Source organism: Pan troglodytes, chromosome 7, assembly GCF_028858775.2.
Source record: "Pan troglodytes isolate AG18354 chromosome 7, NHGRI_mPanTro3-v2.0_pri, whole genome shotgun sequence".
Lineage (NCBI taxonomy): Eukaryota > Metazoa > Chordata > Mammalia > Primates > Hominidae > Pan > Pan troglodytes.
Window position 1 is genome coordinate 59,973,919 of NC_072405.2, and position 20,278 is coordinate 59,994,196.

The 20,278-nt window shown below is 37.5% G+C and overlaps 1 protein-coding gene across 4 annotated transcripts in view; it reads right to left on the bottom strand.

Moving 5' to 3' along the window:
* PXDNL (peroxidasin like) overlaps window positions 1-20,278 on the bottom strand; it is a 497,888-nt gene that overhangs the window by 87,437 nt on the left and 390,173 nt on the right. For all 4 annotated transcript variants that reach the window (XR_010159545.1, XR_010159546.1, XM_519754.8 and 1 more), the window contains exons 13-17: window positions 19,395-19,507; window positions 16,310-16,466; window positions 5,903-6,011; window positions 3,999-4,156; window positions 820-2,314 (exon numbers count right to left, since the gene is read on the bottom strand). Coding sequence is in view for 2 of the 4 variants with exons in the window: in XM_519754.8 (XP_519754.6) it covers window positions 820-2,314; window positions 3,999-4,156; window positions 5,903-6,011; window positions 16,310-16,466; window positions 19,395-19,507 (2,032 nt within the window). In the remaining 2 variants the exon portion in view is untranslated. The remainder of the gene's footprint in view (window positions 1-819; window positions 2,315-3,998; window positions 4,157-5,902; window positions 6,012-16,309; window positions 16,467-19,394; window positions 19,508-20,278) is intronic.

A 20,278-nucleotide genomic window follows, 5' to 3' on the forward strand; every position in this document is an offset into this window, starting at 1 on the left:
TGACAAATTCTATTGACACAGAAGTATTTATAGCCTTAGTTTTGCAAAGAAAGGCCTAATCTTGAAAATTGGCTATAGAACTTATAATTTTAAACTTCTTTGAAATATTTCACACAAATATACCTTAAAATATTAATAAATATTAGTCTCCTATATTTAACCTACTATAGACAAAACTTCTTTGTGAAACTGTTTTTAAAAAAATATTTTTAAAGGAGGAATCTTGGTGACCATGAGGAACAGTTGAATCTCATTCCTGGAAATGTATACTTGTAGTTTTAATGAAACTTCAAATCCCATATGTAGAAAAAGTAACAGTAATACTTTACTGAAAGACATTAAGGATGTAGTGAAAAAGCCCCAACTTAAATTCCGACCATGAATTTAGAACTACCACAAAAAATAATTTGTTTTTATTATCACTACTTTTCTCTCCCTAAGAAGGCTTACGTGATCGGCCAGTTTATTTTATGAATTTATATCGAATGTATGGCCTCATATCAACAAAAGGGCCTTGCTTGGATTACCACAGAACACGAATGGGCTAGATATGCTTACCTCACCTCTCCTAACTGTAATGCAAGTTAATAGGAGGCAGCAATATTTGCATTTCCAAGGAGGTGGATAGAAAAAGGAGCAGAAAGGGGGATTTCAGTTTCTGGTGAATCCTTCCTTTATTATTAAACCTCTCCAACAATAACAAGTACTAAAAGCTCTGCAGCACCCCCAGAGAACCAAATTCCAGCCACACAAAATGACCTTTAACACTTTTACCTCTCCTAAGAAATGTTTAAATCCAGGCAGCATTTGCATACTTACTTTCTCAGTTTTTGTCTAATCTCTGAATCGTTAATTTCATTTTGAAGATCCTCAAAGTTCTTAACTGAAGTCAAATTACAGAAAACTCTGAAGTCAGCATATGGTGGGATCCCGTGGTCTCTACCCCTTTGAATGATGGTGGCAGCCGAATCCACGGCCGCAGAATAAGCCGCGGAGAAGAGCCTCTGGGTCAGCTCAGGACTGAGAAGGTAGGAGGGTGCCCGCCATTTAGCAGCCACGCCAAACAGCCCCCGGAGAACCGGGTCTATCCCACCTTCCTTGATTATTCTGGACGGTGAAAAGAGCGCTTTATGGAACGGAAGGTGGCCTTCGGAAATTTCACCTAAGGTGGCATTCAGTCGGTAAAGAATAGGATTGATTAATGTGTGGCCAAATCTAAAGGCTGCAGTAGCAAAAGAGTTAATGATGCCCGCATTCACGTTGGGGTTGTAGCCTCGGTAACCCCTCAGCATCCTAGTGCCAGGGTCCCCCAGGACCTTAGGCAGCCAGTGGCTGTAGGTGATGTGCTGCAGCTCCGCGCCCACGATCTTCCTGGCTTCCTGGTAAACCGTATTTCCCTCCCAGTGGGGGTTCAGGGCGGACAGCTCCGTGGCCACCCTGTTGTGTTCCCGGAACCACAGGGTGTGCATGGCGGTCAGAGCCAGATGCTCGTTGGCCCGGTGGTCCCCGGCCAGGAAACAGGGGCTGTCCTGCTCCTGTCGCGCGCACTCGGTGGGTGGGCCTGTAGAAAAGGGCAATAAGGGCTTTCCGGAGGCAGGCCAAGGAAAGCCTGTCCTCAGGAGACCCCGAGGCACCGAAGGGTCTCTGAGAGCCTGGGATTCCCGCTCCGAGCTCCCGTAAACGTTGGAGCCATCGATGTAGGCTGTTTGCTGGTTGATCTGCTCTCGTGCATAGACTGAATCCACCGTCGCAGAGGGACGGCCGCTGGCACACGCGGGGCTGGAGCGCGCGAAGAGCATGCAGGGCGCGTGGGTGCCCCGGGGGTCGGCGTGCCGGGTGTTCATGGGGAAGCAAGGAGGGTCGTTGGTGCAGACGGAGCTGCACGGCCGCCCATCGGAGAAGCGGGCTGTGCTCAGCGCAGGCACTGTGTGGTCCAAGTCGTGCTCTAGAAACCAGCCCCAGTGCATGAGCATGCGCGTGTTGCTGTGGTCGGGGGTGACGGCCGCCGCGCGCGCCCACACTGTGGCGACCAGCCGGGGCGGCGGGAGGGGCTGGCGGGAGCCCACAGGAAGGCCGAGCCCGCGGGGCGCGCGGATGCCGTCCTGGTAGGCTGGCTGCAGCAGGCGCGCGAAGGCGGTCAGCGCCGCGCCCCACGTGGGCTGCTGCAGGTTGTTGCACGTGCCGTCGTGGGCGCGGTACTTCGCATGGAAACACCGGTTGGAGCAGTTTGGCAGAGGCCTGCGAGCTGTGCATCCAGATAAATTGGCGATGAGGCTGAGGGAGCGCGGGGACACCAAGTCATTGTATCGGAATTCTGAAAGGCAAGCGGCGAAAGCCGTGAGGAGGGCGGGCCTGGGAGGGCGCGGGCAACTTGGAACTCCAGGTGCTGCGGGAACCACCTCCCACCCCGCCCGCCCTGAGTGAAAAGAGGCCTTTCTTACTTCCAAAAACATTTCGTCAGCTCACAACAAAAGGGGGGATCATTCTATAACACTAAAAGATGTTTCCAGAAGATCCCGGGATTACTTTTGAGCGTTCATCCTGTAAACAATGGCTAGCTGCTAGAAGGAGCAAAATGGAAGGAGAGCAGATGCCAGCCAGACACTAAAAGATGTTTCCAGAAGACCCGGGATTACTTTTGTGCTGTTCATCCTGTAAACAATGGCTAGCTGCTAGAAGAAGCAAAATGGAAAGAGAACAGGTGCCAGCCAGCTCCTAACTTCTACTCTGTGCCTTTACAAGAACGATGTTGGCAAGGATTTGTTCTTCCACATCCCAGAATTGTTTTGTTGATTTTTGTTTGTTTCATTTCAGAATTTTTTCTCTCAAGTTTTGTGCTTCTAGAGAACAAGGTCAAAGAAATATCAATATGGATCATGTGAATATTAACCCACATGATACTTGACAAGGAGGGATTAAGCAGCAACTTTCTGAACTACTATAAGCTGTCATTCCCTGGCAAACGGGCAAAATAATAAGGGACATGCTTGGAGCTCTACCTTTTAACAGGGCTTAAACTTCCAGCATTCTCCCAGTGCTACAAAGACTGTTCACTAATCATACTAAAAGTTACCATACTTATTTAATCTTCAGAAACTGGCAAGCAATAATGGGACCATTTGCACTTTATCCATGTTAGCCAGTCCCTGGCTGGATCCTGAGATATCTTAATCTTGGGTATCTGGATATTTTGCCTCAGGAAGCTTTGAAAACCCATCATACTGGGTGACCAGGGACAGTCAAATGCCAGTTAGAGAAATTGTACAGAGCTCTAAGGGCTGAGGCAAGCTCACAGATAGGCCTTCTGCACCACGTCTCGGTTGATTTCCTAAAGGAGAATAAAGAAAGGGTAAGCCGATAGAAATTGATGCTGTACTCACAGCACAAATAGTATATAGCAAAGAATCACATTCACTTATTTCATTTGAAAGAGAACAACTTAGAAAATCTGAAAGCTTTCTATATCATCTCATTTGACATCTATTAACTAGGTGTCTGGTTTTAAAAAGAAATACACAAGAACTTGGATATACCAAAAAACAAAACAACAACAACAAAAAAACAAAAATCAAAAGAACTGGGGAGGTATTATAAATATTATAAGTGGTAGAAGAAATTTCAAGTAAATTCACTGAATGATTCAGGTGATTGAAAGGATAAGTAGAAGAATATCCCCCTGGTAATAAAGCATTTCTCTATAAAACACAATAATATCTTTTACATTTGAAACACAAGTTCACTTAATGTAGGTTCCCTAGATTTGTTCTCTATACATATAACTTAAAAGTTGAGACAAGTTTGAATATATATTTATCATCCTTACTTTGGAATTACAGTTCCTATGAGAAACATCTGCATTTATTTGGTAAAAGTAGTGAGTAAATTAATTTCTAAATCCCATGATATTCTGGAGATTAAAAGTTCAGTGTCCTTTGCTAAGGTGGTGGTCAGTTTTGCTGTGGGCAGTAGGCTGAGAATAAAATGGCTTTGTGGCTGACCTTTGTCTTCCAAGTCCACAGTGAGCCCCTGCTTCACACGTTCCCGTATCAGCTGCAGCGTGTGCTCAAAAATCTCCCCTGCTCTGGCCATTTCCACAATCAGTGGGTCACGCGGGTAATGAAACTGAGCCAGCAGGTCACTGGAGGTGTGAGGTTTTCTGCAAATGACAAAACACGTGATTCTTTACAAGGCAAAACAGCAGAATCCATGAAGCTTGCAAATACTGTGCATTTAAAAAGGCATTTCCCAAACATTCGAGAAGAATGAAAGCTCCACCACTACAATAGAGGCTCTACAGAGGAGCTGTGGGTTCTTTTCCTATTTTGCTAACAACTTATTCCAAATGTTAGTCCCAGTGCTGAACTCAAAAATATATATTTTTAATGAATGGATGATTTAAACAATAGTTTTAGGAAACAACATCTATGGTGGGGTTCTAAACTGGGGGGGTCAGTTGATGAATGGATTATAGGAGGCTCAGTAAACCTTCTGAAGTACTATGCAATACTCTCGGTCTGCAGGACTTGGCATTTTGTGTCTTCTCTTTCCCTGAGTGTAATCTCCTAGAAATTCCTCCTTGCCTTTAGAATCCTCCTCAGGCCTCACTCTCCCTGTAGAGTTTCACTGAGAGCTCTGACAAGCTATCACTCCATCTTCTCTAGTACTCCTGTATCCTTAAATATGTGTCTTATATACTCAGTAAAATGTACTTGAATTGCTGACATATTGTCTCCTCTGCTAAAGAAAGAACTAGGTTGCTGATGAGATGTTGACCTATTATCTATCTTGTATCCCAAATACCAAGCCCACTGACCAGCACATAATAGCAGTTTATGCACATTTGTAGAACTGAACCAAATATGTTAAAAAGAAATTTAAAAGCACTGAGAATGTGAAGCAAACTGTTTTAGAGACTTTGATCAATTGAGGCACATCTCATCCTCTATGTCTTGAATCGTAACTACTTGAGGTCACAGAATAATAATAATGATGCTAATAGTTCACTTTGGTTAAGCACTTTCTATTCTCCAGGCACTGTTGAAGCACTTTTTACATATTATCTTACTTTTTCTTCCTAGCAAGCACATCCATGAAGTAGATCCTACTGTTATCCCAACTTTACAGAGCAAGGAGCCTGAGGTACAAAGATGTTAAGTCACTTGCTCAAGGTCACCCAGACAGAAAGTAATGAAGTGAGGAATCAAGAAGAGAATATAAAGCTAAATCGGCTGCATGGTTCTAGAACACACATGCATGATCACAAAGCCCTTCTATTTATGGATGTGCAGGAAGCCAGAAGAGACTCAATTTGGGATTTTACGATGTCCCTTTTTGACCACTAACTGCAAATACTGAATATATACTTTATCCGATTATGATGAAACCAACAATCATTTTTTTGTTAATGCATCCTGATGTTACAAACACAGAGAAGTTAATGGGATTGGAAGGTTTCACTAGTCCATGAACATTCCAATTCAAATTAAAATAATGTAAAATGCCAAATATCCTAAACATAATGTTTGTCATAGGCTCCCAGTTTATACCGAGGTGTGTTCAACTTGATAATCATTCTCAATTCACACATTGCAGGAGCACTGCATCTGACACTGTTTGGTGGATGCTGAGGTAACCCAGCCCATTGCCTAGTGTCTATTGTCAGCCTGTATAGCACGGACCTTTGGCATAAATTAATGCCATTTAGATTCTATGGGGAAGAAGTTTCCCCTTTTTTAGGGTGAACTGATAATGATGGCTAGCCCAGATGGGGACGCATACACAAGGACTAAAGAAAGCACTCTATTGCAATCTTATGCACTATAATGTGACTTATGGAGATGATAAAAACTAAGTAGAACAGAAATGAAAACAAGGTTTCAATCTATGTAAAATAAATTCTTACTGTGAAAACAAATGTCTTCGTGTGGAGTTAATTGCACTGTCAACTCTCTGTACAGCATCAAGAATGGAAGATTCAACAAAGTCATCGCCAGCTTGTCTACCCTGTATAGCTTTGAAAATCAATTCCATGATTAAAAATATCAAACAGACCTTGAAGTTAGGCATGATATGATATGAATGGCATTACATTTTTAAATGTAATGCCATTACATTTAAAACCTCTAAGACAATGAAAATGTTATACAATATCTACATGATAATGCCCATTGCAGAGAGGTAGGTAATTATCTTGAAGCAAAGCTTCATCTAACAATAATAATGTTATTTAGGGAATTAAAGTATTCCAAAATCTAGTAAAGCTATGTAAAATATTTCCTTTTGAACAACGCTGATTCACACGGGATCCAAGTATGTCAGCAATTTGTCATCTTGGAGAAGGTATGAAATACCTATCTCTTCAGCCACCTTGCTTTAATGTTAAACATTAAAGCAAAGTAAATATTCTCCCATCCCATAGAGGCTTCTTAAGGCAAGAATTGAACTCTCAATAAGATTTATGGGAAAATTAATTTATGTTTTTTTATAGCTCTCTAACATGTGAAAATACTGCAAAGTTGAATCCTGTAGACAAAGGAAGCTATTTACTTACAGCTGATCATTTCCAGTCTATTGAATCTTCTTCAAATAATGTTTTAAGAAGTTTAACAGTAAAGGAACAAATACTAAATAAAAATAATTACGAATGAATATTTATAGTTCATATCAGAGAAATAATCAGCACAGTATCTAGTTCATTTTTGAGATACTAAAAGTACAGTAACATTTTATATGACACAGGCAATGAAAACAATAACTTTTTGGCACTGCTAAATATTGAAAGCAAAAGTCAATATAGCTTTAAATGTTGAGTTTGAAAATAATGTCATTTAGGGGAAGTAAAAGTGATTAAAAACTTGAATAGTAATAGGACGGTATTGTATGTATTATCCAAAAGAACTCCCAATGAAGTAACTAATATAAGCTTAAGTCAAGGTGTTACCACAATATAGTATGATAGATATATACATATTATATGTATATATCTATATATGTGTTTCTATACATATTTAAGCATATATATTTGACAATAGATGGGCCCATATAGCATTCTCCATCTAGATATTACAGGAAAATTCCTGTATATTATGACCATCTATAATAGCCTAGATTTTATTGTCTTAAAAAGACCACCAACATAAAATAATTTTAAGAAAAAAAATACCAATGGTATGGAAATATTGTAAGGAAAGAATAAAATTCAGGACCATACTGAAAATTCTTCTTGGCAAACTAGATTATGTGCAGCAATTCTGAGTAAGTAGAGTGGCTCCACTGTCAAGTCATTGCAGCCTTTATGATGACCACAAGATTGAGGCTCTAAATGGCCAATGCTGCCTTTCCTAGTCCAAAAAATACATGGGATTGATTTAGCTAAAGATAATTGAAAGAAAAAAAGACAAAAATTGATTAATTCAATTGGATGAAATTAACAATTTCAAGAACATGAACAAAATAACTAATAAATGACACAAATAGCTGACAATATTTGCAATCTCAAACTCTGAGGCAGAAATGATATTCTGTTTCATACAAAGAAACATTATAATACACTAAGAAACAAATATATAGGCAAGTTATAAAAGAGGAAAGCTCAAAAGTTAATAAGGATATAACATGCTCAAAATCACTTGTAACCTCAGAAATGAAAAAGTGTCAATGAACTACCATTTTATGCTTATTCTAGCAAAAAATAAAAATCTGGTTAAAGCCAAATTTTGACGGGAGTGAGAGTTCCTATAAATCCTCAGGCAGACTGATAGGACTGTGGAACTGACACCTATTTTGGGGATTGTATTTAGAGCCTTTTTTGGCGGGGGGGAGATGGCAGTTGTTACTTTGTAATATTGCATATGCACACATCCTCTCATCCAGTAATTTCAATCCCATGCATATATGCAGAAAAATTATAATTGAAATCCACAAGGGTATGTATGAGAATGTTTATTGCAACTTTGTGCAGTAGGAATTGTAGAAAATTGGTTGTACAACAGTGGAAGTATGGGTGTATTAGTCTGTTCTCGCATTGCTATAAAGAACTACCTGAGACTGTGTAATTTACAAAGAAAAGAGGTTTAATTGGCTTACAGTTCCTTGGGCTGTACAGGAAGGATCACTGGGGAGGCCTTAGGACGCTTACAGTAGTGGTAGAAGATGAAGAGGAAGGAAGCACATGTTACATGGCTGGAACAGGAGAGAGAGCAAAGGGAGAGAGGCTACACAATTTTAAACAACCAGATCTCATGAGAATTCACTCATTATCACAAGAACAGCAAGAGGGAAACTCACCCCAATCACCTCCCACCAGGCCCCTCCTCCAACACTGGGGATTACAACTGGACATGAGATGTGGACAGGGACACAAATCTAAACCATACCAGTGTGCAAGGAAAATGTGGTGGATGTTCAACGTGGAATGTCATGCAACAGTTAGAATTGTCTGGGCATACATGGATGGACACTTAAAAGATGCTTAAGGTAAAAATTCGAAAACTAGAAAGAGATAACCATAAAATGATCGAATTAAAATATATAATACTTAGATGTAGTATAGTTGTTACATATATAGCAATGATGATGAAAGTAGAGTATGGACATAAAAGGTAATGAATTAATTAGTTAACCAATTGAGGAATCAATCAATATAATTACTGTGATTATGAGAAAACAATACTATAAACATAGCTACATTAGTCTGCTTATGTGTTCAAAAAAAGTCAGTAGGAATGAGCCTACTTAATTTACTTTTACCTTAGAAATAAAGAAACTAAAATCAATCAAATCAATCTGCACTGGCATGTATGACTCGATTATTTAATCAACATATTAGCTTTTTCTTCACTTTTGGACCTCAAATATAGAAAGCAGCATTAATTACATGCTTCTGTTTGTGACAAGTATTGTCATTGGGCTACTGCATCTGGGACAAAATATGTTATCAAAGGTCTACGTGGATTTGGAAGTAAGAAGGTTGTGTGCTAGGACTGAGTTACCGTACAGGACATAGTGCTATTGAGATGCCAAAACTTAAAAGGCTATTCACAATGGTGGACAGAAGTTGATATAAAGTATAAATTTCAGGAAACCGTCATTTAATATGTGAATGTGAATTGGATTGATGTTTTTGCTTTTATTCTGTTTATAAAATTGTTTTGCTGTTATAGTTGTATAAGATTTACAAGCATAGGGATTTTGCAGCACTTGTCTTCATCTTTTAGCTCATCCATTAAATGGAGAGAGCAAGCCTTGCTCAGCACAGAGCTCAGGGCTGATGTGATTATCAGATAGCAAAGATATGCAAAATTCTTTTAAAACTGCATGTTGCAATGCACATATAAGGTGGCTTTCACGATTAATGCGTTTTAAAACCTATAGGCAATCTGTATCCTCACATGATTATCAATTGATACTGTGTTATACTGTCAATATGATTTGCTATTTATTTATATGAATCAGAAGTCAACCAGTGTGTAAAAGTGAAAAGGAGAAGAAAATTTTAAAAATGGAATTGTATGCAAATATTTTTTGAAATATTTAAACTCTAAACTACACAAATAGAAAACACATAAAGTTGTTCAGATTCTTAAAAGCACATTAAATATGTGATATAGTCAAACAAAAACATTCTTGATAATAAAGCTTTCTCGTTTTTATGTCAGCTATGATTTTTTAAGTTGATGTGGTTTAAGAGTAAACTAAAACTAACTCTTTTATTATTCATTTGATTTCAGTGTTGTTTTGTTTGATTTGGTACAACTGCAAAAATATTTTTATAAATTTCTTTAGAACAGCACTGTGTTATGTAAGCAAATCCAATGTGTTGGGGACACATTAGAATTAATCAATACTGTTGTAGTTATTTGTCTCAAAAATCATCTCAGTTAATGGCTTAAGGAATAGAACAATCAGAAAATTCTGAGCATATTCTCCATCTTTTTATGCAAAATTTTACAGGAGTAGAGGGACAACTAGATCATTTTTCTTTGTTAAGTCTCAGGGTAATAAAAATGAGAAAAAGGCTTCAGTATATTTACAAAATAAACATGTTTAAAGTTATTGATGCACATCTATTTGCAATCCTATCCCTGCATCTATGAGGCTATCACCACTATTGATGGTAAAATCCAATGGTAATATTGAGTCCTTTCAGAAAAGGGGGAGCTTAGGCCACGTGGCCACTCACTGCTCTGCATGAAAGGGCTGGCTCTGGGTGACTTGGGGACTGGACCTAGAGATGGGATGCAGAAACAAAACAGCTGTGCTCCTCTGTCACCCTTGCAAAAAAATGCCTAGACCTCAATAAAGGCTGAGATTTTTTCACAATTACCAGTTCAGTTTTGAGTATTTTTTATCCTCCCCCTTTTTCCCCCTGGGGAAGAAAATTAGCAGATAATGTAACTATCGTAACCAAATAGGTCTTATCATACTCAGTCTTTCCCTATAAAGAGTGATGCTAAAACTGACACATGTGAGGGCTGTCCCAGGACACCAGAGACAGGTCCACATTACCATACACACTGATGGTAATGACTGCCTTTATGAAATCATTTTCTTTGAACAGCAGAGAATCTGTCTTACTCATCACTTTGCATCATTAAACATGGAAACCAATTCATTGCCCTGGAGAGCTCCACTGTTTTTTCAGAGACTGGAAAAGGAAAGGCACCATCTACTTTGTTTAAGGTTATGGTGCTTAGATTATGACGTTTTATTTGTTTTCTTTATAATGTTTAAACTATTCAAACACTACAACATCAAAAATCTGGAAATGCTACTTACACATATTAAAATGTATATGTTAAAATTTTGAGAGCATTTATCTTAGGATAGAAGTATGTGGTCACTGTATATTTTATGTATAAAATGGATGAGAAATGTGTTACCTTTAACATAAAGCTAATACAAACATACGTGTATGTATACTAGGTAGATGCTGTTGTTTACAAAAATATTTCCCCACTCATTGTATTATTAAAGTTTGACAAAAATAAAATAGAAAACAAAATTAAAAGCTTGGCAAGATAGCAAAGATTGTCATGTATCTCTTAATTAGTTTGTAAACTAATTTATACCCTATTCAGAGTAAATTTTAAAATGTAGTAAAATAGCAATTTAAAACTCTTCAGTTACCAATTTCACTTCATTAATGTTTGAATAAATATAACTAATGAAAATATTTTGATACTTTATTGTCCACTCATAACTCTGCAACAACTTCAGTGGCTTAGAAATTGATGTTTGTCTACACCATGACAAATATTGGGATTAAAATGTCAAATAATTCAAATAGTGAATTGTTTATACAGAGTTTTGGAAAATAACTAGAACTCACAAGAATTGAACAGGTTAATTAATGTATAGCATTTGGAACACATGGTAAATGCTCAATAAATGTGAACTTTTTATTTTTACTACTGATATTCCTATGAGTTTAGTATAGGTTATTTCATTAACTTCAAAGAAAAGGTCCCACTAAGCTAAAGTCAGCTAACGTAGCCTTAAATCTTCAATCAGTTCAGTTTGATAATAATTTATTGGGTTAAGGATACAGTTGAAGTAGCAAATATTATGGGTGGGAGGATAATTTGGAAAGTTATTTCCAAACCTACATTCAAAATGATGAAAGGCTGAGCCATAGAACAGGAGTCACATAAAGAAGAGAAGTGGAAAAGAAGCAATTTTAGGGAAGGAAAGACGAGGGAGGCTTTGAGTTGGAGTAAGGGAGCTGGGGAGGAAGATAAATCGTGAGGGCTCAGCTTCCTGCTTCTGCTATGAAGGCATGCTAGGAGCAGACAAGGTCTTCGGGGAAAGACCAGGGGTTCAGATTCGAATATGTTCAAGATCAGTTTTTAACATGAGGAATTGCAAGGACTGTGGGTCCACCAAAATGAGGTGCCCCACAGACAATTAGACACTTACCTAGGAATTTCAGAGGAGATAACATTGCCTAGCATTATTTTCATACAATTTAAACCAGTATATGCATGTTACATGGTCCAAGTTTTTCGTTTAATAAATTCTGGGTCATCTTTGCGTTTTTCACTTTGTCCACATATTAGTTCAATGTCTCAATGGTAAGAATTTTATCACAGACATGCTATAAAGTGTTTCCTCATTACCGTTGTACTATTTTCGTAACTATTGTTTGAATTCTATCATGGAAACATAGAAATTCTATGCCAAGAAATACTCTTGAGAGAGTTCAGGTCCATCTTTTTAAAAAATAAGAAAATCAATTCCAGTTATGGGTAAGGACGTTATCCAAAGTGGCTGAGATCAGTGAAGTCTGATGGCTTAACCCAGGGTTTTCTTCTCACTATCTCACACTTCTAATGTTTCATATAAATGTGTTTTGTGCCTTCAGTCAAACCGAATCATTTTCACGAGGACGAAATGAGTCTATACTTCACAGCACTTACCAGCACTTTGTAGTTAATATAATATAGGGAGTGTTACAGTAAGTTATTATTAAATATTTTTAAAAACAATAAATATATAAACATTTTATCTAAATAAAATGTGTAGCATTTGGATACAAAATATTATCTAGAAAAAAAGAGAGAAGTGGGCAAATAGAATTAATATTTTCTGATATAAAATACATTGACAACATCCTAAACAAAAGGATAGATTCCCAGGAAATACTGTATCAGTCTTACAGGTTATTTATGTAAACTGTTTACAAATCTATTAACTCTAAAGGGAAAATGAGCTTTCTGAAAAAATTACAACTGTGGAAATCTTTTTGTTCTTTTGCTATCATAGATGCCCTGCTATAAACATCAGTCAGTAAAAGGTAAATTTTATATAATGCCTAGATGGTTGTGTACTTTTCATTATTGTGCATTACTTTCTATGGCTGTAATTCCCATGTAAATTAGAAACTCAAAAGTCATGATCACTTACTTGTGTCATTTATTCCACAAATGGAATTACAACATTCTACAATAACTAAGTGGGGGCATCAAGATTGGAAAATCCTCCTGTAATGTATGAACTTTTCGTTTTAGTTATAATAACCTGGTGAATGAAAGGGTCTCAGTCATAAAACATTCAGCAAATGTTACTTTAGTTTGCCATATTTCCCCTTATTCTGCTAATTTGGGTTTTATAAACACATACACACTCCTTGTCTTGGATCTTAAATTTACCCAAAACTTTTAAATTTGTATTCTTTCATCTTTCTTTTACTTTATTAAAAAATATTTCTAACATTATGAAATTTATTTGGTATAAATTACTTTTCCCTCATATTGACATATAAATGCCCCAGAGACAAAAAAGTTTTTCTTTGTGGAATAACATTTATTTTACTGTATTATTATCTCCTTATAGCCTGTTTCAACACCATAGAACAGAATATCATTGAATGCTATCACTATTCTAAAATCTGGTAAATAAAGTGATTAATACATTTTACTGAATGTTTTACTTTTGTTTTGTTTTTGAGATGAAGTCTCACTCTGTCATCCAGGCTGGAGTGCAGTGGTGTGATCTTGACACTGCAACATCCACCTCCCAGGTTCAAGTGATTCTCTTGCCTCAGCCTCCCAAGTAGCTGGGACTACAGGTAAGCGCCACCTGTCTAGTTAATTTTTTGTATTTTTAGTAGAGACAGGGTTTCACTATGTTGGCCAGGCTGGTCTCGAACTCCTGACATTGTGATCTGCCTGCCTCAGCTTCCCAAAGTGCTGGGATTACAGGCGTGAGCCACTGCACCCAGCCTGAATGTTTTACTTTTAATATGTATGTATAATTACAATTAGTTAAATTTCTGTTAAAGAAGATGAAATTCTTGTGTTGGAGATTCTGAAATGTTTTTTCACTGAGATTACAGTGCTTCTGTGTATGTGGAAGAGCAAGACAGAGGGGCAATACAGAGAGACAGGATGTTTGTTTGTATGTGTGTTTGTTTAATGGTAAAGATTTTTAGCATTTCTAAAACATGGTGATATTAATATAAATTCTGTAATAATTTTTTCCCAAACTATCTCAAGGGCATTTTTCCACAGGTCTCATAAATAGTTGAATAGCAAAATGTGAACTCCATAAATTTATAGGAAGCACAACTACCACAGATTTTAAATCAGGAAAATCATGAACTCATAGAGAATAGCAGAGTGAGACTAAGATTTTGTAACATTAAGAAACTTTAGGTCAGGCGAAGTGGCTCTGGCTTGTAATCCCAGCACTTTGGGAAGCTAAGGTGGGCAGATCACCTGAGGTCAGGAGTTCAAGACAGGCCTGGCCTACATGGTGAAACCCCATCTCTACTAAAAATACAAAAATTAGCCTGGCGTGTGGTAGGCACCTGTAACCCCAGCAACTCGGGAGGCTGGGGCAGGAGAATTGCTTGAACCCGAGAGTCGAAAGTTGCAGCGAGCCAAGATTGTGCCACTGCACTCCAGCCTGGGCAACAGAGTGAGACTCCGTCTCAAAAAAAATAAAAAGCAATTTTAAACAACCTCTGACATTATTAGGACAAATATTTGCTGGTTACTAAACTACATTGTTACAATTTTAAGAATATTATTCTACAAAAGACATTTTTACAATATGGATACATTTTATTTAAAATACCTAGACCAGGGGTTCCCAACCCCAGCGCCTTCAGAATAAATCCATGCTCCTCACTGAGGTTTGAAGATCCTATGACAGAGGTCCCCAACCCCCAATACTGGTTACAGCCTATTAGTAACACAGCAGGAGGCGAGCAGCAGGCAAGCGAGCATTACTGCCTGAGCTCCACCTCCTGTCAGATCAGCAGGGGCACTAGATTCTAATAGGAGCACAAACCCTATTGTGAACTGCACATGTGAGGGATCTAGCTTATGCACTCCTTATGAGAATCTAATGCCTGATGATCTGTCACTGTCTCCCATCACCCCCAGATGGGACCATCTAGTTGCAGAAAAACAAGGTTAGGGCTCCCACTGATTCTACATTATAGTGAGTTGTATAATTATTTCATTATATGTTACAATGTAATAATAATAGATATAAAGTGCACAATAAATGTAATGCACTTGAATCATCCCAAAGCCATCTCCCCACCCCGGTCTGTGGAAAAATTGTCTTCAACAAAACCAGTTCCTCGTGCCAAAAAGGTTGGGGACCACTGACCTAGGCAAAATAAATGCTCAGAAGTTTGATATTTCAGAATATGTAAGTGGAAGAATGTGAAAGTATTCATATGATAGGAAAATGGCAAATCTTTATAAATATGAGTTGATAAGCTAAATCTATTTTTAATGAGGCCTGTGTTATGAAATATTATTGTACGTAATGAAACAGTTATCCAATCTCTTTTATAAACCCATAAGGCGTGGAAAAACTAAAAGGTAAAAAAGAATCTGCAAAACCATATTTATGAAATTTGTTCATTTTTAAGGAAACTGAAAGCTGAGCAAAGCCCAAAATAGCACTCCAGATGCTTTTAGCTAAACTCATTTATTTCAACTGTGGGTTGTCAATACAGCAAAAACTCCTGAACCCATTTGCAAAAAAAGCAACACTAATGTGAACTCCCACATGCAGACATGCTGTGCTTTCCTTCAATGCCTCTCCGTGTAGAGAACACACCAGGCAATCTTAACAGCCTGTCTCCACTTGTAAATAACCTCAGCTGAGTTTCAGTACAGTCTACTCAAGTCTGCCTACAAATGGACTCTCCCATGTCCCTTGTGAACTGAATAATCAAAAAAAGAAAAAATATATTTTTTATAAGACTACAGTAAACAGTATTTTAAACAGTCATTATATATAATCAACCTGCAGAGGGTTCCAGCTATATAACCAGATTGGTGATAGAATGTAAAAAGCTATGTCAATTATGTTGGCCAATTATAAATGCCTGCAAACACTGAGATATTTGTTCTAGTGGTTGTAAAGTTTACTTGGGAGTTTGATGGATTGATTCCTAATTTTAAACTGGGATTAAATATACTAGGCTAGAGTATGTAGTATATGTTGAATTCCATATTATGCTTCCACCTCTGGCTCCACATTTTGGCTATAAATACATCTTGCATTCTATTATTTTTGGTTTGTAAGAAAGCATGATATATATTTGCAAATCTTTGCTATTTATGTTCTTTTTTTAAATTGTTATTTTTCACTTTATATCCTTTAAGATTGTTTATATTTAAATTTTTTTATTTTAAAAAGAATAAAACAGCTTTGACTATAAACACACTTGACCAGAAAGAAAGTATAAGAGAGCATGATTAGTGAGATCAGTCAAATAGGATTGGGGTAGAAGCTGTTCAAAGACAGTTATTTGGATGTTGTAAATGGAGCTATAGACACCTACCCGTGACTGTAAGAAACATGTTGGTCACAGCAAGGCCAAAAGAATTCCGAGCCACACATTCATATCTTCCCTGGTCAGGGAACCCTGCGTCGTAGATAGTCAGCGTGCCTTCATCATCCACATGGAATTTACCACTCTCAGTAATCTGCACACCTTCCTAGGGAGCAAAAAAGAGTTGCCACTGAATGAGTGTGGTTCCTTAAAAAATCATTTATTTACTTTTTAAAATGTGGCTTCATTTATTCAACAGATATCTATTGCATGTTTGCTGTGTGTCAAGTACTGGAGGAGATACATGAATCTAGTGGAGAGAAGGAAGAGAGGAAAAGAGGTTTCTAGGAAGTGTGGTTTTTCTCTCTCTCTAATTATTAAATATGACAACCAAAAGTTCAATCATGTAATTATTTAACAGAATAATAATTTTAAAATTATCACTCCAATGAATGGATAGACACAATTGATTCATATATTGCTTACTGCTAAAGATAATTCTGACAACTACATTTGGTCGGGCACAGTGGCTCATGCCTATAATCCCAGCACTTTGGAAGGCTGAGGCAGGAGGATCACTTGAGCTCAGGAGTTCAAGACCAGCCTGGGTGACATAGCAAGACCCCATCCCTACAAAAAAAAATAGAACAAAAGTCAGCCAGGCATGGTAGTGTGTGCCTGTAGTTCTAGCTACTCAGGAGGCTGAAGCAAAAGGGTTGCTTGAGTCCAGAAGTGTGAATCTGTAATGAACTATGATCATGCCACTGTACTGTAGCCTGGGCAACATAGCAAGATCCCATATCTAAAATAAAAAAAATAAAAATTAACGAGGAGAAGTATGCTCACAAATCCATCATCTAAAAACATCAAAATATTTTTATTAACGTATTTCTAATTTCCCTTCTATTTCTTCCTTGTATGTACTCATATGTTTTGTATAGCTACACTGATATGTGTATTATATATATATATACACAATTAAAAATATAAGAAGATAAAAATAACTACATTTTATATGAGCTATTATTAAAGTGCATTTACTTTTAATTAATATAGACTTACATACATTTTCATTATTATGGATTTAATTTTAAAAAGTAAAAGGAATTGGCCTTATGAAATTGCAGTTAAAATGGTGTGCCTCTGCCCTGCCTCTCCACAAAAGACTCACAGGAAACAGAGGATGGGAGATATTTTTTCAAAAGAACTCACACTCCAGCTATGGCCAATAGGCCAGAGTGTAACCATGAATGTTTAGAGTGAAAATAACATTTCACAGGTCTTCGGATTCTCACAGCTGACTTTACCCCATGCTTGAAAACAAGTCCAGGTGATTGGTAGCTGGTAACTCAGAGTAGGGAGTGAGAAGTTGCAGGGCCCCACCAGGTGAGAGGGCAGATGAGAGAGACCAGACATAAGGCATGGATGAGGCAACCAGGTGCACAGGTCACAGGGCCTAGTGGTTCCTTCCTTCAGAACCACACCTTCTCTGCCTCAGGTTGGGCCACTTCTAAATTTTCTTTCAAAGTTGCTCCCTTCTCCTCACCTATTGCCAGAACTCCAGACTAAATGTATTGCTCTGAAATATTTGCTTGGAGTCTCAGCAATCAGATGGCTTTCCAGCACATTCCTTATCTGCTTATGGTAGGGCGTTTCTATTGCTGGTAGCAAAGTATGCTAACTCATACCTTTTCCAAACTTGTGAGCTGAAGAGGACTGTTATGAAGAGTAAATGTGATAGTGTGTGTAAAATGTCTGACATAGAGTCAGCACTCAGTTTGTGATTAAAAGCTACCTTTTACAAAGTAGACGCTGAGATAGTCTGCTGATGTGATTACATAATGATGCATGTCGTACAGTGTCGAATAAGGCTTCAGAGACTACCCAAAATGTATATTTTTCGCACTTTCTATTTTTAGCATAAAAATATTTTAATATATAATATCAAATTAAAAGGGGGTTATAAAAATATTCAGACTAGGCCAGGCGTGGTGGCTCACGCTTGTAATCCTAACACTTTGGGAGGCCGAGGCAGGAGGATCACGAGGTCAGGGGATCGAGACCACAGTGAAACCCCATCTCTACTAAAAATACAAAAACTTAGTCGGGCGTGGTGGCGGGCGCCTGTAGTCCCAGCTACTCGGAGAGGCTGACGCAGGACAATGGCGTGAACCCAGGAGGCAGAACTTGTAGTGAGCCGAGATTGCACCACTGCACTCCAGCCTGGGCGACAAAGCGAGACTCCGTCTCAAAAAAAAAAAAAAAAACAAAAAAATTCAGACTACTGAGAGGACATGAACCGAAAGACTCAAGATTGAGACCCCTAAACGTACTCTTCATAGAGACTGCCATGTGAGACTTGCTACAGCACAAAAGAAGGCCTTGTTAATATATGGTAGCAATAAAAATAAGCCAAGTGGTTTTGGAAAACAGTTTTGTAACCTTTCACAGATTTTATATTTTGTCAAAATGTTTCAAAAACTGACATTCAAGTGTGCAAATTTGTAGATTTTTAAGAACACTGAAATCTGAGACCGACCATTTTGTTCTGACGAAAAACTTAAAACAGAAGAAGCAGTTATGTTGGAAGAATATGGCTTCCAAAAGATGTAAGATATATAAATAAGGAGCTATTGTTTTTTTAAAGCCATTCAGGTTTTGAAACTTCAGAACTACTTTTTCTTGTTTAACACCAAGCTTTTCATTCCTTTCCTGTTTCAGCCAATGACCTACTTTTAATCCACTTCTGAGTTATTAACTTAAAATGGTTTCTTATTAGCCACTAAACTCTTAATTTATATGTGTCAAAACCAATTTTCCTTAGAGGAATTCAGTTATGCTTATGAAGTTTTCATCACCAGGCAAATTAGAAAGGATAAACCTTATCAAAACACTGAACCAAAATCAGATAGAGTCACTTAAAAAAAAAAAAAAGAAGAAACAGGAAATAAACCTGCTGCAATGTAAAAGGCATTATTTGCTAGCAAAAGTCGCAACAGTAAAAAATCAATATGAGAATCATTACCTCCATTTCAGTGGGTCGATACATCTGTCAGTGTTTTTAATATTACTGTACTTTTAGTTGAGATCTTACCTTATTCCAAGTAATTATGGGCTGTGGTTCTCCTTGAGCATGACATGAAATGTTTATATTCTTTCCAACCTCGACACTTGTATCCTGAGGAAGTTGAGTAAACACTGCAAGAGCTGTGGAAACAAACCAAAATAACATCATGTCAAATAATATCATTTTTGTCAACATATGCCAGCTGAGTCAAAGGTATGAACCTGAATGCCATATTGGTTAAGCACACTAGTTTTTTAAAAATCAATTACTTGGACGTCTAGGGGAATAACAAGCATCACACCCAGGCTGGCAGCAAGTACAGCAGAGGCCGGAGCAGGAATTAGGCAAAAGGAATGCACTGAAACTTTAACTACATTTGTATTTTTAACATGCATCTCTTCAGCTGAGCTGTGGGTACAGGATTTTCATTATTCTTTCTCAGTACTTTTTGTTAAGTGTGAAATAAAACTATACGGTAACATCAAAATTTATTTGTAGCTAAGATAAAAAGATCCAGCTCTTCAGTGAGCATCTCATTTCCTCAAAAAACACAAACTACCATAACACACCTAATATGAAATAGATAATTGAGATAGCTCTATAACTATTAAAAAAATGAATTCCTAATCCTTATAACTCCCCAAATAAGAAATCCCCAGGAAGGAATTAAAATTATTTTACCGGAGAATTTGACCCAGTGTTTAAAAAATTTAACAGGATTTTTATAGACTCTCCTCTGTAAAATAACAGAGGAGGGAATACTTTCCAACTCCTTTTGGGAGGCTCACCATAATATCAAAACCAGATGACAACTACAAACAAAGAAAAAAAAAGACTACAGTCAAATACTTCTTATGAACATATATACAAAAGTCATTAACAAAATATCAGCAAATAGAATTTATCAATAT